General features: G+C 33.1%; 1 protein-coding gene and 3 pseudogenes across 2 annotated transcripts; 3 read left to right on the top strand and 1 right to left on the bottom strand.

Moving 5' to 3' along the window:
• The first annotated feature begins 1,421 nt into the window (after window positions 1-1,421).
• On the top strand, window positions 1,422-3,152 carry LOC120194088 (annotated as a pseudogene).
• A 154-nt stretch (window positions 3,153-3,306) lies between these two features.
• On the bottom strand, window positions 3,307-6,682 carry LOC120194087 (annotated as a pseudogene).
• A 4,585-nt stretch (window positions 6,683-11,267) lies between these two features.
• On the top strand, window positions 11,268-12,296 carry LOC120194495 (annotated as a pseudogene).
• A 9,237-nt stretch (window positions 12,297-21,533) lies between these two features.
• On the top strand, window positions 21,534-24,781 carry LOC120194038 (CBL-interacting serine/threonine-protein kinase 8-like). 2 transcript variants are annotated; one of them, XM_039196436.1, is made up of 13 exons: window positions 21,534-21,624; window positions 21,724-21,795; window positions 21,881-21,988; window positions 22,072-22,146; window positions 22,259-22,312; window positions 22,414-22,539; window positions 22,740-22,829; window positions 23,266-23,397; window positions 23,569-23,688; window positions 23,961-24,077; window positions 24,252-24,308; window positions 24,403-24,477; window positions 24,661-24,781. In XM_039196436.1, the coding sequence occupies exons 1-13, from the start codon at window positions 21,583-21,585 to the stop codon at window positions 24,685-24,687; spliced, it is 1,095 nt and encodes a 364-aa protein (XP_039052367.1). In that variant the 5' UTR covers window positions 21,534-21,582; the 3' UTR covers window positions 24,688-24,781. The 2 variants fall into 2 exon arrangements, with proteins under 2 accessions (XP_039052367.1, XP_039052368.1); XM_039196437.1 differs by lacking the exon at window positions 21,724-21,795 and having other exon boundaries at window positions 21,568-21,624; window positions 24,661-24,779.
• Window positions 24,782-25,741: the final 960 nt, after the last annotated feature.

Here is a 25,741-nt window from a genome sequence, read left to right as displayed (position 1 = left end):
AATTATTATTTATTATATTTACAAGAGGTTTTATTGTACATATAAAATTAAAAATCATTAAATGTTTATCAACTGATCTGTTAATGATGCATGAAATTATACATAATCAGCATATCAAATATTAATAATTAAAACTTACCTTAAACTTAATAAACATAACGACTTGAAACATATAATTATATTAATAATTTACTTTTTAGATCAGATTTGGGTACATGGTTTCTTCTCGTGCATAGTTTTTTTTTACGTCGTTCTTCTCTGATTTATAATTTTGTCGACGATCTTTTAGTAGTTTTGATACCCTATGTGGTTTGTTCGTCAATGCAATCAGAGATGTTTGTATAGAGAGATTGGGCTAAACATAAACGAATGCACATAAACGAATCAACATAAACGAACAAACATAAACAAATATAAATGAACGAATATATTATTGAACGTTCACGAACGTAAATGAACGAACGAGCACTCTGTTCATGTTCGTTCATTTAATTAAACGAACACAAAACATTGTTCATGTTCGTTCGTTTAATAAATAAACGAACATAAACGAACTTCCCGCCGAACAGTTCATGAACGGTTCACTCAACATTTGGTTCGTTTAGAGGCCTAGGAAAATAACTTGGTTGCTTCACACGTGTTGTTTCAAAAAAAGGAAAGCAAATAATGCCTGTCTCTACGTTGCATGGAATATTCAATCTACGAACAGCCTAAACTCATAAAAGTATTTAATCATTCACGTAGTCTATCCAAGCATGTACTGTAATCTTCAAAGTAATACCTTCAAAAAAATAAATCGATTTTTGATCTTATTATTTCATGTAATAATTCTAAACAAATTGCTTCAGTCAAATTCAGTAATTTAAATTTCAACATGTATGAATTACGCAATATTACTTTCCTCGCAAGTTTTAAAATTTTCCACGGCGTTCTTTCAATATTACTTTTCCTGTAAGCAAGGCTAAGACTTGCTGTTTTGCATGTAAACTGTATTGATTTTTCTACGAAATGTTTAAGCATTTTAATGTTATTATATGTCTATTTGAACATAGGATAGAACAGGGAAATTATAATATTATATAGAGAGAGACGATTGCATGTTTGAAAAGTTGTTGGGAAATGTACATATAAGGGGAAGTCAAAAGGACATTTTTCAAAGTCCCTTCACCATTTTCCTTCTTAAGTTCCATCATTTTTCCTTCTTATTTACTACAGAATATGGCCTCGTAATTCTACCGTTATTATATATTCAATCAGGAGTCACGTAGAAATATGAAGCAACCTAGAAAATTACTCAAATCTCTCGGTATATATAAGTATTTGGGCTGCAGCGTCTTGCAATATAACTTAGCATTAAAATTACTCATATCTAGCAAGTCATTAATAGGATACCCCATTCTATTTCTGCTCCATTAAGTAAAGCCTTCGCAGAAATTATGAATACTGCAGCTGCTCAATTTCCGTACCCATGGCAGCGTTGCAAAATTATTCACTTGGTATGTTTTGTTCATAAAGAATGCTCTGTTATTTAATTACATTTTTATTTTTATCAAAGGGCCGATTATGTAAACCAACCAAGCTGACCCTTGTAATAATAACTTCTTTATTTTTAAACCACTGGGCGTGATCACTTTTAGGTGAGGCATGGACAAGCTACGCATAATGTAGAGGGGGACAAGGACCGTAAAGCACTGTTGTCTGATCACCTCTTTGATGCACAACTCTCCCCTCTGGGATTGCAGCAGGTAATTTAATAACAAATGGATATTAACATGTACATATAATCATGCTTAATGTTCCATTTTGTTTTCCAGGTTTGTAAACTTCGCAAGGATGTTCACGCTAGTGGGCTTCTTAAGAAGATTGACTTGGTCATCACTTCCCCTTTGTACAGGTAAAAAAAAAAACCCCAAATTTCCTGAATTCTCAACTTCCCTTGTTGAAGATTCATAATTATTGTTATATATATACACCAAGCTAACGATGGTTGATGGTACAATGATGACTACTAGGACCATGCAAACTGCTATGGGAGTATTTGGCAGTGAAAGCCCGGCTGATGGAGGGAACAATGATAATTTTCTGCAACCCCGGGTGGTCCCCCAATTATGGCTGTTGAGCTTTGTAGAGATCGCCTGGTACGCCTTTAATATATTTTTATAATCACCCAAACCTATCAATCGACCACATTCGGATATTTATATCTAAAAATGCTTACCAATCACTGTATGCAGGGCCAACGACCTTGTGATATGAGGCGGAGGGTCAGCGAGTGTCGAGCTCTTTTCCCTTCAATGACTTTACAATGGCAAGTTCTTTAGCCATTATATTAAATGATAATCAGTGTTTAAAGTATGTATGGTTTTGATATTTGTTGGGATGGATCAGATGGATGGCGAAGAAGACAGCATGTGGAATCCGGACGTCCGAGAGTCTGAAGAGGAAATGGCTGCACGTATGGTCCTATTTATGGAATGGTACCACTTCTCTTTACTAATACATAAAAGAAATTGGCTATGTTTATTACCAGTTGATTAATTCCATTTCCACCCCCATTTCCAGGTTGTGGACGAGGCCAGAGCAGGAGATAGTGATTGTGAGCCATGGCATTATCCTTCAGCACATATTGTATGTGCTTGGAAATGACTGTCATCCAACAGTTAGATCTGCCTTATGCAAACGGTACTCACCCTTCCTTTAACCCAACTGGTATTTGCCAGTCGATATCATGGTTGTTACAATCATTTAAATGCTATTCAAATGTTCAAAGTTTGAAAAGTGAACCTGTGATTGATCTGATTCTTTATTTATTTATTTGTATAGCTTCGACAATTGTGAGCTCCGTCCGGTGGTCATTGTGGATAAAAGGTAATTAAGCATTTTTGTTGGCAAATTGAGAGTTAAGAACGGCGTCTCAGTCACTGTTTTCAAAATTGCAGCCTGAGGGAGGCGGATTCACCGCTTTGCTCACCAAGAGAAGTTGCAAACCTGAATGTTTCAAGAGGGGAAGTTTCCAACTGATTGGGGGGTTTGGATCACTTTCCAGACAAAATATTCACCATTCAACTCTCCCAGCATTCTTAATCTGTTCATCAAATTTGTATTCTTTAATCTTTCTTCATTTCTCTCTTTAATTTTAAAAGCAGTTTGACCCAAAAAGAAAGTCTGTTTGTATTACAAAATAATTGACTGAAAAGATGTCTCTTTTCATTTACAAAATAATTTGTACCCTTATCGTTTTATTAATCAAGTTGTCATGTTTATTACATGCATCTTACTCATGTCATGTTGTAGCATGTCCAAATGAACGCAAAACAGGCATCGGCCAAATTTCAGAGTAACAGCATCGTATGATATTCGATTCTGAAAATACTACATTTTACTACCAAATGTTCACACAGTGCACTATGATTTTCTGTCAAAAATGTAAGTCCCTACTAAAAGACTGAGAGGAGAAGGATGATGATGGCAGCAATGAAGACATTAGATGTCTTGATGGTTTTCTGGCTAGTCCTTCCCAGTAACTTCTCTGCTTTTGTCTTGGGAAGGGCTCGACTTCGAACAGTAAGGGAGGACTACATCCCAAAAGGATCTGGCGGTCACTCTGACAGATTCTTCTTCGAGCTCTATTATTTTTGAGGCATCATTTGGGGCTTCCATGCACATCAACTCAACACAATGGTCTTTCAAAACCTACAGGAGAATGAAAACATCAAATTTGAACGATTACTAAATAAATACAACAGTATAAATACAGGTAGAATACTCATTTATCAAAGATTGAACATGTCAAAATATTATGGACACAATTAAACAAAGAAGAACCTCGAGTGTTTCTGATGGTTGACGATAGTTGCTGATAAATGTGCCGGCCAACCATGGTACAAAGACCCTCCGAGGTAATGAAAGATTGCAGTTCTCCTGAATACATCAACTTCAGTTATTCCAACTTGTTAATAGTACAAGAATAATGCAATTTACTTCGAAACTGAGGAAAGAAAACACATAAAGGAATTGAAAATAATGGTTTAAGAATGAATACAGCAAAGGATAAACAAATCGCTTGTGTACAATTTCTGCTTATGTAATCAATAATGCAGCACAATAGTCAAACAATAAATTCCAAATTATTAGCATGAAGCTATGATGATAATCATGCAGCCACCACTACATAGTCAAATCTCAAATTTTTTGCATGAAGCCTTGATGATAATAATGTACAGTAAATAAGAAAGCCTACAGAAAAGTTATATGAAACAGAAAGTATCACTCCTCAAACCGTTTGATAGATAAAAGAAAAATTATAAATTGAATGACAGTAAATAAGTATTCTAATCAGAGTTAGGTTCTTTGATAAATAAAGACTTATCAACGATGCTAATGCACCTCAAGAAGTGTAAAACAAGTTGGGAAACCGGCTTTTCAGACGATGAGTCATTTCTCGTTTCCCTAATTACATCGTCATTTGGCCATACATCTTCATCAACTTCATCACAAATGATATCCAGCCTGCTTAGCAAACTCCTGATGATATCATCCTGGTCACAGCCATAAACGAAAGGAATAAAATCCGCTATATGTTTGTTTAAACATATCATCAAATAAAGTATGGCATGTCAAAGAAGAGAAATTCATAGATACATGAAAAAGCTTGCACCATGCATACACAAGCACAATTTACAACGGAGAGATATGATAAACTCTAATTTAAACCATAGATGACATAAGGAGGAAAGAGACTCTTAAGACCAAAGTTTTAGGGTTAGCATGTCTTTTGATCTGCAAGAGAATGTTAGAATCTTGGTGCACATATTTTTACTGAATTTGCCAACTTCAGCTCAACTAAATCAGATAATTTCATATATTTTCCAAATTTTCTATTCCAATCACATCCAGTCAGAAACATTTGAAACATATCTAACTTGGTCATTGTTATCTTACATAAAGATGCAATATCTAATCCCATTTATTTCTTAGGATGAGCATTTCCATCCCCAACACTTCATATAAATATAAATATATATATATATATATATATGTTAAAAATAGACCAAGTTGCCATCCAAATCAAGAAATGGGTACCTTTATATCAGCAACAGCCTGTGAAATTGGTTCCTTTGAATTCAAGAATGAAAAGGAACATTCAGAGCCAGTAAAATTGACAATACCTATGACATCTTTCTGGCTGCATGCTATGCAAAATTTAATCAAATTATTAATGTTAGATTTAACAGTATAACAAACATGAAAATATAATTGAGTTCAAACTTGAAATGGCCAGAGAACCTCCGATGTACATATCCTTAATGAATGGTAGAATCAACTCAACTTCATGCAAACCATCTGCTGTGCAAGTTTCATCATTAACAACCTAAATATAAAAAGATCACAACAAATTAACAGTAGAAAGCTGAAGGGTTTTTAAAAAGGAATGGATATCATTCCATAATTATAGAAGATTAATGAATAAGATGCTCTGAGATTCAGAAAGGTGATTAGATTAATTCTCACCAGGTTCCCATTGATCATGGCTTTTGTACCTCGAAGCTCTTTAACATAATTTGAAATTCCATTACAGAGAACACCAACAAGTGTCTCAGGTTTTGATGCTTTCTCTTGATATATAGGCAGCCAGGGGAACATATACCATAGTAAATAAAAAATGACCAGACGGTAGACATTCTTTTGAGGTTAAAATAGTCAGTAGGAAAATATCAACATAAGTACATAGAGAACCAAAAATGAGAAAAGAGAAACCAAGTTGCAAATTAAGCCTTGTTATATGATAACCTAATGCATTAGCCAAAAGGACCGTACAAGCTATGAGAAGCATGCAAAAAATAGATTCTAAGAAAGAGGACTGAACTTCACTTGTACCCCAGAAAAAAATTAACTGATATTCTCAATAATAGAGCTCTGTGATGGTACAGATTTGATTAAGATAAAAACGAATAGGTGATACAGGTTACCTAAGATCAAAGTTGTAGAAACACTTAAAAGTTTGAAGGGAAGTTAAACCCTTCCCATTTTGAAGTCACAAGGCCGTAACTTGCTTGATGTAATACTCGATGACATTGTACAATTTCTACATGTCCACCTACCAAAAAAATGCAATTTTCAGATCAAAATTGAAACTGACCTTTAACAACTGGGGAACGTGAAACAGCAATAACAAATAATGGTTACAAGTTTAGTTCTTATGAATACCTCCTTGGGCTATAACATATGTGAATAAGCAATCTTTCATCAAGGTCATCCTCCAAAAGGGATGCTGCTTCAGCAATTCCCTTCACAGTCTGCAAAATCCATTACATTTTATTAAACGAAAAACATGCCAAGGAGAAAGAAAAATAAGTAACAAACTTATGCCGAGAAATACCTGACAAAGCACCATGGTAGAATTCTTGAATGCAACCTCGCTAGCCCACACATAAATGCCGATTACTTTGATTCCACCCACCATCATTCTTTGACACCTTGATTCAATAACATTCTCATAATGTGAGGGGAAAATCAAATCCAATTCAATAATTCAAAGTAAACAAAGAAACAAGAAACGCACTTGGCGAGAATGTTCAGGGACCCAATCCTTGTCGATGACCAAAGAAGAGGAATAATCAGAGGACTGAGATTTGGGTTTCGATCCCTTTTTCCTATTGTCCTTGGCTGGCTCCAAGACCGAACAAGCAGATTGTCCGGCGTCGTTTTGAGGAGAGGGTATTAGATCGTACACGAAGCCACGATCAATACCGGAGCTGAGTTTCCCTATTACGAGACCAACCTGCATTCCAACGGGCGAAAATGAATTTGTCGTGAAATTCGTCAGAATTCATCCATCTATGTGATTTGATATTGGAAAGAGAAGGATTGGACCTGAGCCGGAGATAAGATTGGGAAAGACGATCTTCGGCCAGCTGGAGTTGGCTTTCCTCTCCGGCCACTGCTTTCACCATGATTTTGACTTCAGTGAACAACAGACCAAAGTCGAAACACTAGGATTTCAAGCACTAGGGGAGGCTGCTCCTACAAGAGCGGACTTCTAAAAACGGAAAAGTAACTAGAAAGATGAGAATGATGGCAGCGGTCGGGTTAGGGTCGGGTTTTTGGTCAACCCGACCCGATCAGAAAATATACAATCTCCAACCGAATCCGATCAGATTCGAAAACTTTTATATCCTCTAGCCGATTCGATCTGACCCAAAAAATATATAACTTCCGAGCTAATATAAAACAAGTACTTAATTAAAAAACAATGATAATAATTTTAAGTAAATTACATTATTATCCTCATGTCGGTATGGTAAATTTTTTTCACCCTCCACTTCAATCCGACCCGACCTCACCTCTTAAAAAGTCTGACTTGACTTGACCTGAACCCGATTTTTTAATAAAAAAATCAACCATAACAGGTTGGATCGAATCGAAACTCACCGAATTCGAACTAAATTTCCATCTTTAGATGAGATACTATTTGTTATGGGTTTATTGTGCAAGAGTTATAGTTTAAACTTTTTTACAAATGGTTCGGTGTTGCAATCTTTTAAGTGTTAAAGGTTATAAAATAGTTTTGTTCTTTTACTATGAAACATTAATTTGTTCACTATTTGTTTATTAAATGTTATTGAATAGTTATTCGATTATTTATAAGTTTTAAATTTATTTATTTTTAATTAATAATCAAATATGTTAGACGTTAACTTACTGGCTGAGATATAATAAAATCATATTTTAGTAATGTCTACCAGTACCGTCGTTACTTATAAGCACTGACTCAAAGATATAATGCTTCAAGCACTGACTCAATGACATAATATAGACGAATAGTCGATCTATAAAATACAACTCAAATAGTTATGAGATTAGATTTTATCATATTCTATATTAACCTTCAGCTTAGATGATTACTATTTTCTGATGGAAAATGATGAATTTGAAACATATAAATAATCAAATGATATTTTCATATTTTGTAACTTTTAATAATCAAAATACTTAACAATGTATCATTCTATAATCCGAAAACCATTCTATTTTCAATGTATCATTCTATCAGTGTTTTGAAAATCGGACCGGACCGGCCAGTTCAATCGGGAACCGCTGCCTAGACCGGTTCAACCTACACCGGTTGAACCGCTACTAGTGAATCGGCTGGAACCGCTGAACCGTTCAAACCGGAAAAAATTGAGAAAAACAGACAAAATCGCCAATTTTGTTTTTTTAAAAAAAAAAAATAAACCAAACGACGTCGTTTGTTAAACGAGCCAAGTCGAACTCAAGTATTGCTGAGCTCGACTCGAACTTGAAAACTTTAAAAGTAAGCTCAACTTGACTCAAACTCACGAGCTAAAAATTATCAAGTTCAACTCAAACTCGAAATATAATATTGAAACTTAAACTCGAAAAGGCTTGAACTCAAAAAAAATTAGAAGCTCGATTAAAGTCTAAAATTCGAGCTTGATTGAAGTGAAAGAATAATTAACTCAATGCTCACCAAAAGGCTCCATGATTTTGAATGTCAAATTACCTCTATTATTTATAGAAGTTATTTGGGATGCTCTTCTATTTTTCTTAGCCATGTGGGATTGTTTTGTTCTCATATTTTTACTCTTTAGACTTTTGGGATGCTCTTCTATGTTTCTTAGCCATGTGAGATTGTTTTTTTTAAATAAACCAAACAATATCATTTTGTTATGATTTTTTTTAGCCCCAAATTTATTTTTTAATTATAGTTATATAATTATATTTATTATTTAATATGTTTTACCTTAATTATTATGTTATAATTAATTTGAATCATTTTGTTTCACTTGATTTTATGATTTTTAACTTATATATGTTATGGCTTGCTTTGAATATGACTTGTGATATAAAAAATTATTTTTTATTAAATATTTTTGGTATTTTTATTTAATTTTTAAATAATTATGACGTCGTCCGATTCTTTCGACCGTCGAACCGGTTCTTTCGACCGATCAGACCGGTTGAACCAGTGAACCGGTAGCATGGCCGGTTCGCTAACCAGTCCGGTTCTGAAAACCATGCATTCTATAAAACCATTTGCGCATGTTACCCAAATTTTTAGATTGATTATAAGTTAATATATTCTAAGATAAATTACATATTAATCATTCGATTATTTGAACATTTTTATTTTAATCATTTAACTATATTTTTTCAATCATACTGAACGATATATCAAATAATTTAACTGTAGCATTCTAATTGGCAAACAAAAATACTACTAATAATAGATAATTAAATGTATTTTTCTCATTTTCAGTTTACCGATATTTGTATCGTTGACCTAAATTTAATGTACGAATGCACACGTGGAATAAAGGGATTTATGGAGACATCGCCTGCCACCAGAATCTGATAAATTTCCAGCAGTTCTTAGCTGGCCTTGCCACTGGTATTAATATTTCATTATAATATTAATTATTTTAATAATAACGACAACTGATGGAGGCGAGCTTTATTTCTGTGTTTTTCTATAAGGTATTCGATCCTCTGTCCGAACTCAACCTTCAGATGGATTGGATAAGCTGTTGTTTTTTTATATGACTTGAAGGGGCCGTTTAACCTGAAGAGTCTCCAAACTTCAGTAACGGAGTAGCGTAGCCTAGCTCATAGAACACAATACAAACTCCTTTTAGAATAGTGTTACAAATATTTAATAAAATATACAATTTAAATCTATGAAACAAACATACTTTATAAATATAAATACGATAAATAATACATTATATGAAACTGTGGGGTTGGTTGAGCGGAAACAAAGAGAGGGAGATGACTAACTTTGCTCAGCAGAACATTTTACATCCTCCATAAAAAACACAAAGTATGCATGAAATTAACCCGGCCAAAGCTGAGAGTAGAAACATACAAGGTAGAAAGTGAAAAAAGTGCATGTAGAAGGCACATATTAAAATCTCCTAGGATAATTAAGAACCTTATCATATTCAAATCATCCACCCACCATACCATCCATCGTTAACCCCACCAAACTTCACAACTTCAGTGCTCCCTTAATCTATGGGTAATTTCCACAAATTTAAGCCGCTGATGCATTTCTTACTTAACTCCACTTTCTTATTAAGGTGTACAACTTCACCGCATTGGCAGAGAGGAGGGTAGTGGCAGACCAAAAGCGGATCCATCCCGCTGCTCCAAAAAACTCTCACCAAACAAAAGTCGAGATTTTTTTTTTTTTTGCAGTTTGCCGCCGGTCTCCGCTGCACACTTGACTTCATCCGCCCACGCCTTTTATCAACGTCTCTTATTAACGTTGAATAAAATATATATATATATATATTTAATTAAAATAATAATATTTTTAATATGATTAATATTCATCTTTTCTGATTATTTTTTGTTAATTATAAATCAATTAAAGATTGCATACAAAAGCTGTTTATTATTTCTATATTAAAATTATGCTGGCATGTTTCTTTGATCAGTTTGAATATTTAGAGATTCTTCATATCTTAAGTCGCTTTTTGTAAGTGCAAATATTTTATTAAATATTTAATATTTATTAATTATGAGAAAATAAAATCTCATTGTTAGCTCTAAGAGGCTAAGAGCTTTTGTCGCTTAATATTTATTCATTTCAAAGACGTGTAAACAATATAAAAAAGCAAAACAAAAGCATATATATATATATCTGAGTTGATTTATGTTGATGATTTGAAATTTGAAATTTTAAAAATTCTATAAAATATATATCATGATAAATAAAAAATGTAACATGTATCTTTATTTTTAAATTCATTTTTTAAAACTTTATTTAATAATGTTTTTGAAACCCTTAAATATTAATAAATACGATATGTGCACTATGTTGTTATATTTTTCAAATGAATTATTTTATTGAAAAAGTACTATTTATTTATATTATCAATATAAAAAATTAGAAAATGGCGAAAGCCAATAAAAACAATTTATTAAAAAATAAATTAATATATTGGAAAATTTAAAGTAGGATTACAAATTTTAATGATGATTAAAATTAAAAAATCCTTGTAACCAAAAGATATTCCCAGACCCAAAAAAAAATTATAAATATATAGCCTTAAAAACTTTATGATAAGAGGGAAACATTTGCTTTCACTCTTCTTAATTATTTATTTCCATACAACCAGCTCCAGCTGGATCCACTAGCCCGCATTGCTCTTTAAGTCATAATCATACCTCAATTCTCCGCAGTTTTTCATCTTTCAATGGAACCCTAAGATTAAATCCCACAAACCTCACGAAATTAATCCCATGGAATCTTCTCCTGCTCCTCTTATCCGGAATCCGGCGATTCTTCGCCTCGTTCTCGAGAAATTGAATGCGAAAACCTGTCATTGGACGAGCCGCCGTTGATGAACGCTACTAATAATGCTAATTATAAGGTTAAGTTTATGTGCAGTTATGGGGGTAAAATCCAACCGCGTTCACATGATAACCAGCTCGCTTACGTAGGTGGAGATACGAAGATCCTGGCCGTTGATCGCAACATTAAGTTTTCTGCTATAATGGCTAAGTTATCTTCTCTTTACGGTGGGGGTTCTGAGGTTTGTTTCAAGTATCAACTTCCCGGTGAAGATCTGGACGCTTTGATTTCCGTTACAAATGATGAAGATCTGGAGCATATGATGATGGAATATGATCGGTCACATCGTGTCTCCGCCAAACCGCCCGGTTGAGGTTGTTTTTATTCCCGTTGAACCCACCGCTGGTGGCGTCGGGATTTGAAAGTAGTGATCCGAAGTCTGGGCAATGGTTCGTTGACGCCTTGAGTTCGGTTCAGATTCAGAACCTTGATGCCACTTCGCATCCAGCCGCAGCGATGCCGCAGCGAATCCCGATTCCTCTTCGGATTGGATAAGGTGAAGGCGCTGGATTCTGTCCCTTCCCCGGCTGCGGCGGTTCCCCAGGAAGTTGTTGTGAAGGATGTAACGGTGGATCGGACTGTGGATCGGAGGACAGGCATGTGATTGTGGACCCAATGATGTCTCCAGCAGAGATCCAGAGGCAGATCCATGAGTTACAGAAGATGCATATTTCTGCTACTCAAGAACAAGGCATTATGCAGAGAAAAGTCGATGAATCAAATGCTAAAGCTTACAATGCTCAAGATTATTCTCAAATGCCAGATAAGATCGCCCCTTCACCAGCACCAGTACCAGTACCAGCTCCTTTGCAAATGTCGATTCAAACTGCGTATTTAACCAACACTGCTTATCCATACCTGCGACCGCAGCCGCTGCCCCGGTAAAACCAGCCAGTGTACTAATTCCAGCTCCCTGCTGGTGTTATCAGCAGCCACCACAATACGACAGGTGACCATACAGGCGGTCACCTTATTTGGTGTACAGCATGTTGTTCAGGATGTTTACCGAGAGCAGCGGTTTTACAATGCGGTGCCAGCCTCAAAGGTTGGTGCTTACCCTGAGGGAATCCCATTTATGCTGCCCAAGGGCGGTGTGCCTGAGTCAGGATATGTACAGGTGGCTTATGATGGGCTGGAAGGCAGGTGTATTTCACAGCGGCGCCATACCAGGCGATGCCACCGTGACGCCTGCGGGTGATGTTTCGGGTGATAATCAGGATGGTAAGTTGCGGCGAACGCTAAGGTTCCTCCTCAAACTTCATCTGCGTAAGTTGAATTAACATTTGATGGTATTGTTTTGTTTGTCAAGTTATAACTATAATATAGTACATTGAATAAGACGTATTTTTATAGTTTTGGTGAATTCTTCAATTTTCTTATGGAACTCTTCAACAATTATTTTATTTTATTTTATTTTTCAATGCTGTTAACATGACTGGTAGAAAAAGAAAATATTTTACATTTTAACAAGTTCATTACCCCAATGTTGTCTGATCTTTTTGAGAGAATTGCGGCTATGTCTTGGTTTGTCTGACCTTTAAGTTTTAATTTCTATATTTGATTGTTGTTGTCCCATGTTACTTCTGGGGTCTTCAGAAATTGGCAGAAATTTTCATATTTTTTACCTTCCTTGGATCCGGATATGGTCTATATCTGTATCTCGGTGGTGTTGATTTTTACTTCCATGCTTTAACAAGGTGTTCAGCTGTTTATTTAACATATGCATCTTTCTTACTTCATATACTTGCCAGCCCTCACACTACTCCCCTTGTGATGACAACTATTAATCTGATCGTCATGGCCTACACGCCATCTTTCATAAGCCGTATTTAAGACTAATGGTTTTAGCTTCTCTGTCACATTCCACCATGTCCCTTCCAGCGCCCCATAGAAACCCAATACTGCCATCTCGGCATGGAACTTTCTCAAACTCACTACTAAATTCAGTGGTTCATTTTAAGAAGTGACTGAGAACCTGCAAAACCGTACTAAATCCCTTACTAAGCTGGCTTGCACCTAATTGGAGCTTCTCCCATGGTTTTCCAAACATTATGCCTATTTGATTCTCTAGAATAACAGTGTCACCGCCGCTGTCTCCTTGCTGGTTTTCATTGATCTGTTGGCGAAAATTAAAATTCAGTGGTAGTTAAGGGAAATCATATGATTTAGAAACGAAGCTTGGTTCAGCCCAGGTATCAATCTTCCTCGTTAATGGCAGGCTTCAACAGCTTTCGCGTGAAGAAGGATAAAGATAATAACAGTTATTTGAAATTCGGATGTTCCAAATCTGGACTCTTTTTCCTCATCACTAGCCTCATCGTAAAAGCTCGACTCTTAGAAATACTGAAAAGCATTGCAGGACATTGGGAATGGAGAATTGGGGAAAAGCAAATGCATTTTTGTTAGGCTACTATGTTGTAAGTAAGCACTGCTGATTATTTTTGAGAATAATTTCAGTGATCGAAAATGTCTTATAATATGTAATTTTTAATCATTTTTTATTTTATTTTTTGAGAATAATTTCAGTGATCGAAAATGTCTTATAATATGTAATTTTAATCATTTTTTTATTTGAAAAAATAACCAACAAATTTGCAAACGCGATTCTCTAAAATCGCAACGCGGTTTTTAAATTCGAACGTGGTTTTTTAAATTCGTAACGTGGTTTTCAAATTCGTATTGCGAATTTCGTTTTCGCAACGCTAATTATCGATATGGTAAACACGTAACTCATTTTTCAATTCGTAACGTGAATTTCGTAAATCGAATTCCTCAATTTCGCAATTAAATTACTGATATAGGTAAACCCGGTAAAAAATCCGGTAAAAATCTGAATTCGACAATTTGAAAACTGAATTTGTTTACTTATATCGTAATTAGCGTTACGAAATTCGAGTTGCGAAAACGAAATTCGCGTGCGAATTTGAAAACTGAGTTGCGAAAATGAAATGTTTACCTATATCGATAATTAGCGTTGCGAATTTGAAAACTGTTGCGAAATTAGAGTTCGCGTGCGAATTTTTGGTTATTTTCACAATTTCAAAAAAAATTGATTAAAATCGTATATTATAAGGTATTTTCGGTCACTAAAGTTTTTTTTTTCTTTCAACAGAACACAAACCATTGTTGAAGCAAACATCAATGATAGTAAGTAATGAACTAATCAGATTACCCAACTAGCTTTTACCGTTCTGGCCTTTATCTAAATTAAAAAAAAAAATCTAGGTTAACTATGTTTAGGTTGTAATTATTTATTTTTAAAGACAGCGAGAACAATTTAATAGGTAGTCAGGAATCAGGGTGAAATCAATTGGCTTTAGTAGGATTCTATAAAACATTCATTTTAATTAAATTTATTTTTTTTATTTTTATTTTTATTTTATATTAATTTTAAATTTGATTTTAACTTTATTTTAATGAAGAATTTCATTTTATAATTTTTTAAAGTTTTAATAGATATTTTTAAAAATTAATAATTCTTATATTTTTAAAATCAATTTCATTATGTAAGATATAACTTAATTATCCAAAAAAACATATTATAAAAATAAAAAAGTTAAATAATAATTTAATTTAATAATTATAGTTTTTAAATTTTTGAATTATCAAAATATTGATAGATTCCTTTGCTCGCTCCTACTTGTGAGACAATAATTTAAATAATAAAAAGCGATAAAAATACAAAAAGAAAGGAAAGTGGAGATGATATGACTGATAGACCTCACTATGGTGTAAACGAGCCGAGTCGAGCTCGAGTATTATCAAGCTCGACTCGAACTCGAAAATTTTAAATGTAGGCTCGACTCGACTCGAAAACACGAGCTTAAAATTTTCAAGCTCGACTCGAACTTGAAAGATAATATTGAAACTCGACTCGAACTCAAAAAGGCTCGAACTTAAAAAATCAGAGGAACGAGCCGAGTCGAGCTCGAGTATTGCCAAGCTCGACTCGAACTCGAAAACTTTAAATGTAGATCGACTCGAAAACTCGCGAGCTTAAAATTTTCAAGCTCGACTCAAACTCGAAAGATAATATTGAAACTGGACTCGAACTCGAAAAGGCTCGAACTCAAAAAAAATTCAGGAGCTCGATGAAGCTCGAGACTCGAGCTCGATTGAAGCTCGATTTTGAGCTCGAACTCGATTCAAGCTAGAACTCGATTCAAACTCGAACTCGATTCAAGCTCGAACTCGAACTCGAATTTGAACCTACAAAAATCTTATATTACATTTAAAATATATAAATAATTTTCTCTTTAATCAACCATCACCAATACATTTTTTTATGATAATATAAACTCATTTCATAAACTTTATAGGATGCATACAAGAGTAGTTATAGTTGTAGAATAGGTTCTAAACACATAAGATCAAACATGCGCGCACACAGCAGGCACCTATTTACAATCCTCCCCAAAGCAAAAAACAACTTTTGCCATAAAAGTAGTGTTTCGAAACTCAAAATACAAAGGCAAATCTTTCATAGAAAACACAAAATTCAGCAACAAAATATTCCAATCTACCTGTTCATGTACCACAAAACTCAATTCACAAAAAAAAACAGTAACATGTCAAAGATTCCATACATAGCACCTATAGAAAGAGTAAAGACAATAAATAAAAATTATTCTATAAAAAAGCATGAAATCATTACAAATATGAAGTAAAAATTACAAGATTAACAAATTCAATATTAAACCTTTTAATTTGTCCACATTATCGATTCTTTCGAAGGTACTGATATAATAATTTCTTTCGATTGTTTGTCAGCATTCTACAATAATTTAAAAACTCAAATAAGTCTACATATATTTAAAAAAGTAAAAAAACTATGTTATAAGAAAATACATTTACCTTTTTCTTTCTTTTCACTCCATGAAGTGATCTACACCAATCACTTGCACACATCAATATTTGAACTGTTTCTGGGGTAAGGGAAGACCTATAAGGATCTATTACACGACTTCCAGCACTAAATGTGGCTTCAGAAGCCACAGTAGTAATAGGAACAACCATACATTACTGCCATCCTAGATAAAATGTGAAATTTGTTTGAGTTCTCCTTCCAACAAGCAATGACTTCTCCTTACTTTACTTTGTTCGTTTATGATTCAGGTTCTAAGAAATCATCCCACACCTTTGATCTTCTTGGTCTTAAAGGCTTGGAAAGGATTTTCACCTCAACTTCTTTTGTTGTGCTGTCAACAGTTGGTTCAGAAGCTTCTATATTGCACTCTTCTTTGTTATGTTCATCATCACATTCACAAAAAACCAGGGGCGGATGTACATGGCCCCTAGGGGAGCCATTGCACACCCATTATTTGAGAAAAGTGTTAAATTTAGTTTAATTTGTTAATAAGAATAGAAAAATATAAGAAAATTTGCTACCCAATTTTTTTTAATAATAGGGTATTAAAATTTTAGATCCCTATTTTTAATTTCTAGATCGCCACTGCAAAAACTCTTCAACTCTTGAAACACCAATGGGTGTTGAAAACTTGTGGTTCACTAACATATCTAAAAATACAAGTGAAAAATAAATAAAAAATTAAAGGAATATTTATTTAAAGATACACAAACTCATAAACAAACTCACCAGAGAGGAAATGTACTATTCGGTCGTGGGAGCCGGGACATGAAAGTATAGTCAAAGTTCGCCAACACACAGACGCAAGCATTTAGACGAACAATGGGGACGGAATGCTTCGATTCCTCAGTTTTAAAAGCACGGTAGAGTGGGGTTTTCTAATGAACATTTGTATCTTCTTCTAGCTGATCTTAAAACGATTAGCATTAACTATTGAAAATGAAAATTCGAAATTGCAAAAAAAACCAAATGGATCATAATGAAAACGAAAGGGAAAGGGGCAAACCTGAGGAACCGAGAAAGGTGTCAATAGAAAAAATAAATTCTCTTTTGTCAGTTCCCAACACGACCATAAACAATGGCCCTAGCATGTTCTTGGACAGCTCAACAATAATCAATTATTAATTGATTTTTTTGGGGTGATGGAGCTCGTTTACACGTTGATAATGTACAAAGAAACACTCACATTTTGATAATAATAATAATAATAATAGGAAAATACATGGCATGCCCGACAAATATTTTGGAAATACTTAAAGCAAGTTCCATTTGATTTTTTTATTAAAATAAATTCCCAAAATAATGTGTTTATATAGCTTGTCAGAAATAGCTCGGGATTAAGGTTTTCTTGCTTGTTTGCTTCCAACGTTGGAATGAGGTTCAAGAGAATGTTTGTCATTGGGATAATTCCTTATATTATCCGAGAGAATAATTTGTTTTGTTTTTTATTAAATTTCAAATTTTAAAATCTTGTAGTTTTGGTTTAATTGTTATATTTTTTAATTTTGTAATGTGACACGGGAATTTATTTTATGTGATTGCAAATATGAAACTGAATTTAGGTATAATCAGATTGTTTGAATCAAGTTTGAATAAAGTTATTTGGATCTAAATTATATCCGATTCAATTGATGTCAAAACCAATTCATTTTTTATTTAATTCAAGTTTATAGTAAGTTTGTTTAGGTCTAATCAAATATTGAGTTATGTTAATATCAAATCGATAAATTTTCAGGTCGTGTCAATAACAAATCGACTAGTTTTTTATTATGGCTAAAATTTAGATCTTCGAGTTAATTTGGTTTAAGATATGAGTCAAATCAAATATATATAATTACTGATATATATTATTGTAAAACAAATCTTATTGTTTATTAATTTTATCATTTAGGTTTAATTTCAACTTTCAATTGTTCAATATTTTGAATTTAATCATTATTTAGGGTTTAGTATTTATAGTTTAGGGTTCATGGTTTAAGGTTTTAGGTATTAAAGTTTGTGTTTAGGGTTTATAATTTATAATTCAAGGTTTAGGGTTTAAGGTTTAGTATTTTACGTTTACATTTAGGTTTAAGGTTCATATTTTAGACCTTATGATTTAGAGTTTAGGGCTTGATGTTTAAGGCTTAGGTTTAAGGTTTAGGGTTTAATACAAATGAATGTTTTGTTTAATCATTTTATTAGGATATTGAGTTTATGTTCTGGGTGAGGTATTATCACCTCGGAATGGAATTCATCAAAAACTTGTAGCCTAATTAATATATGAAACTATCAATTCAATGGTATGGCTTAATGCAGCTGTAAATGACGAATTGCAATGGGTTGAATGGAGTTGATGACAATTTTGCTATTTGTTTATATGGTAATTCAATTCTGGAAAGGGGAAGTAAGTTTTCTTGTATATTTTTATGATGACTCATTAGCATGTAGGATGAGACTTCTAGTAAGCCTTCTTTTTCCATCATTTTATATTTATATTCAAGTTAGTTGTGAACCATCAAGCTATTTTTTATATTTGTAAATTTTATAAGTTAATTAAGTCAGTTTAACAAATTTCAAATACCTGATGTCATGATCGAAGAAGCCTTACAGTTATTTACTTTTTTTTCATTTCTGATTTAATTGCCGAACACCGACAGTATGTAGTTTGTTACTTTGTTGCTAGGCCTATGGTGTGAGCATGCTAAAACTTAGCGGCAAGCCTTCCATGCTAAAACTTAGCGGCAAAGCCTTCTTTTTAGCATTTTAAGATATTTTTGGTCATCCAAAATTTCAAACAGTAGATTAGGACAACTGTAAATTCACATTCAATGTGCATATATGTCTTAGTGAAAGGAATGTGAAGGCTTAGTGAAAGGAGAGAGAGTATACTTGTTTTGATATATATTTTTTAAATTATTAATATTTAAATTGAATCATATTTTTTTATTATATTATATTATTATCAATAAAAAATTAGTTATGAGGTAAGTAATATATATTTATATTAAATGCTAAAACCCTTGATATTTATAATATTTGAATTCAAAACCTCAAAATATAACAACAATTTAAAAAATTAGTTATTACAAATATTATCATTAGAAATATATTAAATATTTGTCATTAGATAAATAATTTTTTTATTAATTTAAAAAATATAAGAAAATTTATTAAAAAATAATTTTTTAACCATTTTCAATTCAAGATTATTCATCAATAATGTATTTTTAATATATTTTTAATAATGTAATTTTAAAAAATCTAAAATTATAATATAACATTTTTTTTTCGAGCTGCTCACGAGCTTTTCGAGTCGAGTATCGAGTAGCTCGTTTTGGCTCGTTAAGAACTCGAGTCGAGTTCGAGCTCGAGTCGAGTCCATTCGATCCGAGTATATATCGAGCCAAGATCGAGTCGATCTCGAGTAGCTCACGATCTGTCTCGCCTCACTTTCCAGACTAACCAAAGTTCGATTGGAGATATCCGTATTCTCTTTCAATCCTAATCGTATATTTTTAGATAGAGAAGGATCATTAGTAGTATTTAATTATACAGTAGTCATTTATATTTTCTAAAATTTATTAATTTATATAAATAATATAGAGAAAAATGTTTAGATGAGGGTGTTGGAAAAAACTGGCTCATATAGAATATTAGAAGATTTTTTTTAGATATGATATTTGTTACAATGTGAATGGAAAATCGCACGAAGAAGACATACAATAGAAATAACAATTTTTATTTTACTATATTTAACGATATAATTAAATATATTATATCTTTTTAAAAACATCGAGTGATTTGATCATTTTTTTCACACACCATTCATTTTATCTTAATTGAGGAAATACTTTTTTCAACCCTCCACGAAAATAAATTTATTTTTTCACCATATTATTCATTAAAACTTTAAAACCATACTCACTAAATAAATTTAAAGAGGTTACGTATATTAATTTTATTATTTAGTTTCTATTTTTCATGAAAAAAAATCACGTGGCTGATTTTTGAGGATTAATCTCTCCCTAAAAGCAATTATCGAGCCCATGGTGTGCATTGATGCTGTTTTCCACTCTCTTTCTTCTCTATCAAGCTAAGAATCACCGGAACTTTTAAGTTGGTATATGTGAGATTTTAAAATTATGGAAAATCTTTGCTAATCTCGAGGAATCCTCTTCAACACTTCAGGTATTTAGATTGATAAGAACAAATTTTAGATATATTATTATATATTAATCGAAGACATGGAATAAAAGAAGAAAGAAAGATGAAAAGTAAAGTTGGTGAGATTTTATGTTTATAAAAATAATAATATAAGATTTAGTTTATGTATAGTTAAAGGTAAGTATCTATTGTTAGGCTGGTAGAAGTTTTAATTTTTTTTATAATACTAAACCAGTAAGTTAAAAATGGTTATAAATAAAAACATTTTATTTATTTATTATATTTGAAGAAGTTAATGAAACACAAAAAGAAATGTCCAGAAGTAGAGTCGGCTAGCACCCACTATATAAGAAAGGAGCAGCCAGTTAAGTTTAGTCACCGCTAAATTCTAAACTCCAAAATTTACAACATTAAAAATATTTATCTTTGCAAATTCATAATCCGGAGAATTTATTTACTGTTCCCTCGAAAACAGAACTTAATTTTGTCTTTATTATACTTTCATTACACTGAGATTATTTATTACAAGTTTAGTAATTTTGAAGTGCAAAATGAAAGGCTAAAATCTACGCACTAACTCTTTGATTAAGCTTTGGTCGATTATCTTTTCTATACTTTAAAACACTTTCCTTTCTGTCTCCCCCCCTTTTTTTCTATTCCTTCTGTTTGGTGAGAGAGAAAGTGGGATTCCGAGACTGAGAAAATTGAAGAAAGTTAGCGATGGTGGTCAGAAAGGTAGGGAAGTATGAGATTGGAAGAACAGTCGGTGAAGGAACCTTTGCAAAGGTTAAGTTCGCGCAAATACGGAGACCGGCGAAAGTGTTGCCATGAAAGTCCTCGATCGCAGCACCATTATCAAACACAAATGGTCGATCAGTCAAATTTCCATCTCTTATGTTACTGAAATGAGATTTGGTAATTTCATGAGAAATTTGTTGAACGTATAATATAAGAGTAATTTTATTTATTTGTGTCTACTTTTTATGTAATTTTACTGGATTATAGGTGATTTCGATAAATTGCCATTGCTTAAATCATAGTCATAGTTATCAGTTCTAAATTTTTTTTTTGAAAAATTATCAGTTCTTAAATATGATTTGCAAGTTTGAGTTTCTATTGAAGCTAATCACGAATTTTATTTTCCTTTTATATTCATTAAATATTTCAGATCAAAAGGGAGATATCTATAATGAAGCTTGTTAGACATCCTTACGTTGTTCGTTTGCACGAGGTAAGTAATTCGGTAGTATAACTGTAGCATTAATCATTAAATTCAATATGGCTAATACTTGGTTGGTTTCTAACAAAATATTAGTTTTGCATTTGTTAGGTTATAGCAAGTCGAACTAAGATCTATATAATCTTGGAGTTCATTACTGGTGGTGAATTGTTCGATAAAATAGTAAGTATCTTAGAAGCAAAGATCCAGCTTTGGTCGCATTATCAGGTTTGTTTTAAAGGTGGACGGTAAATTGGTAATCTTGCAGATTCAAAATGGTCGTCTTAGTGAAGCTGAAGCTAGAAGATATTTCCAACAGCTTATTGATGGTGTGGAATTTTGCCATAGTAAGGGAGTCTACCACAGAGATTTGAAGGTTTCCTTTTCCTTAACATCCTTGTTGCTATTTTTCTTTGTTCAGATTTCATAATTCTTACTTGTTTTCTTCTATATTTACAGCCTGAAAATCTTTTACTTGATTCCCAAGGAAATTTAAAGATTTCAGATTTTGGCCTTAGCGCATTGCCAGAACAAGTAGGAAATTAAGTGAAGAGTGAACAACTTTTTTCGCCTTCCTCCTCGAACATAAAATAGTTTGAAAGAAGTATGATGATACGCTTTGTTATTTGATAATATGTATGTTTAGGGAGTTAGCCTACTTCGGACGACGTGTGGAACTCCCAACTATGTGGCACCAGAGGTAAAATTGTAATATATGCATATTTTGAGTTGAAAATACCACAGATTTAATTGTTTAATGTCTGTTATTGTCTTGCCATCAACATTTCCTTTTTGTTACAGGTTCTCGGTCACAAGGGTTATGATGGTGCTGTGGCAGATGTCTGGTCTTGCGGTGTCATCCTTTATGTTCTGATGGCAGGTTATCTTCCATTTGATGAGCTTGATCTCACCACACTGTATAGTAAGGCATGGGCTTTTTTTTTCCCTTCATGTTTACAAGTTTATCTTTATTGTTTATTTGTTTTTATCTCTTCTAATGGATTATGGTATATACCAAAAACATTGAAATAAATGAAAGAAAAACTATCATTTTTATAGCAGCAGCTTTTTATTAACTATAATTTTGACGTAACCAGTACTGCATTGACGGGTTCCTTTAACAGCAGATTGAGAGAGCTGAGTTTTCTTGCCCTTCTTGGTTTCCTGTGGAAGCAAAATCCTTGATTCATAGAATTCTAGATCCAAATCCTCAAACTGTAAGTATTTGTTGTCCAATAATTGATTTTTTTGGGTTGCCTAACTATCAAAATGAATCATAAGGCCACAGAATTTGTTTCAAGGTATACAAAATGATGTCTAGCTATCCTGGAATGCACCCTAAATCAGAAATGTCCAACCTAATCTAGTGTGGTTTCGAGAAGCCATTATTTATTTGGTTCTAGTATTCTGACAGCCCTCATGCAGACCACCGTAAAGACATGTTTTACATATGGATTGCCTTGACTAGTTACTTTGCATAACTTATTCCCATTGCAAACCATGAAGGACTCTGATCTCATATGAAACTAAGTGCACCTGTACCTACCATATGTATTTCTTTTTATTGATATCAGTATTTCTGTAAATGTAACATTGTTTTCAATATGACTTTTGTTTCCGCTTGATTTTCTTCATTCTCCCTTTTCTATACAGCGCATTACAATTGAGCAAATCAGGAGTGATGAGTGGTTTAAGAAGAACTACGTTCCTGTCAGACTTTTTGAGTATGAGGATATTAACTTGGATGACGTAAATGCTGTGTTTGATGATCCTGAGATTGATAAGGTATTTAACAGCTTTAATTTAGTTAAATGTGATGTAAAAGTATAATTTGGGTTTTCCAATCAATAATTTCAACCAAGTTTTCTTATGCATGTGTGCCTAAATTGGGTTTGTTAGATTAAATGCATCACTGCAACTAATTTTGAACTCCCAATTCCTAATAATATATTGTAGGAAGAAAGGGGTAATGAGCCACCAAGAAATGATGATAGTGGTCCTTTGAATCTTAATGCATTTGACTTGATCATTCTTTCTCAAGGCTTGAATCTTGCAACACTTTTCGACCGAGGGAAGGTAGAGTTCTTTGATAAATGTCAATAGCGCTTCTACCTCTGTTTAACAGTTCATGAAGGAACTAATTGCTTCTACCTCTGTTCGTGTTTTATTGGCTTTTCAATGTATAGTGCCATCTATTTATGAGCTTCGGTTTACCTTGCAGTCATATCTGGAAACCATTTATGGAAATTTCAAAATAACTTGTATTCAGGATATGTTTTCCTTGAGGCAGTCCGATATGTTTTTCCTGCCTAAATTAAGCTTTGTGAATGCATTATTCTCCCTGTCAGGACACCATGAAGTATGAGACACGATTTGTTTCACAGAAGCCAGGAAGGGTTGTTCTATCTAGCATGGAGGTTGTTGCTCAATCAATGGGCTATAAGACACACATTCGCAATTATAAGGTAGAGGTCTTGGGCTATTAACTATTGCTTATGACGGATTTTGCTCTTTATTTCAATTGGCATGTAGCTTTTATGCTTGCTAGTAAGTAAATGAATTCTAGCTGTTCCATTCCTGGGTTTGCTAATTATATAATTGATTGGGGAATCTTTTCCTGTACTATGTTGATTATTCAGATGAGAATTGAAGGTCTTTCAGCTAGCAAGACTTCTCATTTTTCAGTTATCCTTGAAGTAGGTTATTGATCTCAACTTTTGCTGAATTCTTCGTTAGCTTCTAACTAATATTTTTCCTCCCCATCCCTCTGATTTTTCTCGGGAATTGAAGGTTTTCGAGGTTGCTCCCACGTTTCTGATGGTAGATCTACAAAAAGCAGCCGGTGATGCAGGAGAATACCTAAAGGTTAGTTTACCTTGTTTCACACTCACATCAGGTGTGTTTGATCAAGTAATCTGCTTTAACATTCTTCTTTTACTCGATTACTTGGAATGTCGGTATGGGTCGACCTCCCCCCTTGAACATAATCTTTCTCTATATTCATTTGTTTTTGGATTCTGACGTAAACAATGCATCTTTGTCTCACAGTTTACAAGACATTTTGTAGCAACCTAGAGGATATCATTTGGAAACCGCCTAATGAATCAAGTAAATCAAGGATCACCAAATCCCGAAGTAAAAGACGCTGATCCTTTAACATCGCCAGTACTTTGAGCTGATATACGTGTAGATATTCAACCTTGAGGTTGACGTTACTACTTACCTAACACTCCCCAGCTCCTCTTCATCACCCAAGAGAAATAGGAATATATATATATACACTATTTATTTGTACATTTGTACTTTCTGCGTTAATGTTTCTAAAGCCCTTTGGTTTAATTCATAATTTGTTTCCTTGCATGAAACTATATGTTGCAATCATGCTGTATGAACAAGCAAAGTGCCTTTTGATGAGATCTACTGCTTTACATTCGTCATTCATGATTTTTTGGGTAAACTATACCATTGACCACTCAACTATGTAGCCCTTTACTTCTGCCATTGATATTGTAATTTTATCAATCAGACCACTTAACTATTTAATTATGCTCAATTAGATCACTTGGTGTTAATATGTTATGGAAATGATGACGTGACCGTTAATAAAATTAATATAGTTATACATTTAGTCCTCAATATTTATACATTTAATCAATTTGGTCTTAAATCAAATTTAATTAAATGAACTTAGTCCACCAATTAGATGGTGACACATGTCATCATATGGTTAAATGAAAATCAAATAGCATTTTGAAGCATAAGAATAAGGGGGTTTGGGTGAATCAACCAATTATACATTTAATCCACTAATTTGTAACTTCAAAAACCAATATTATATTACCTTATAAAAAGAAAAAACAAACAGCAGCCAATTTATGGAACTAAACTTCCACAATCCTTTCTTACATCATATTGGAATCATCATTCAAACAAAAGTAAGACCAAGATCTTCCCCGGCTCGATGTCGAAGAAATTGACCTCAACACTATGCAGTTTTGGAATTAAAAATATATATTTCAAAAGCTATTTAAAAAAAAAATCAAATTATAGTGGAGAGTTAAATTCATAAATAAATAAATAACTTTTTTTATATAGAAATTGACCTTATTTTTATTTATTTCTTATCTAA

Source organism: Hibiscus syriacus, unplaced genomic scaffold, assembly GCF_006381635.1.
Source record: "Hibiscus syriacus cultivar Baekdansim isolate YM2019G1 unplaced genomic scaffold, ASM638163v2 tig00116997_pilon, whole genome shotgun sequence".
Lineage (NCBI taxonomy): Eukaryota > Viridiplantae > Streptophyta > Magnoliopsida > Malvales > Malvaceae > Hibiscus > Hibiscus syriacus.
Note: the sequence above shows the minus strand (reverse complement) of the source record. Positions and strands in the feature narration are given on the sequence as shown.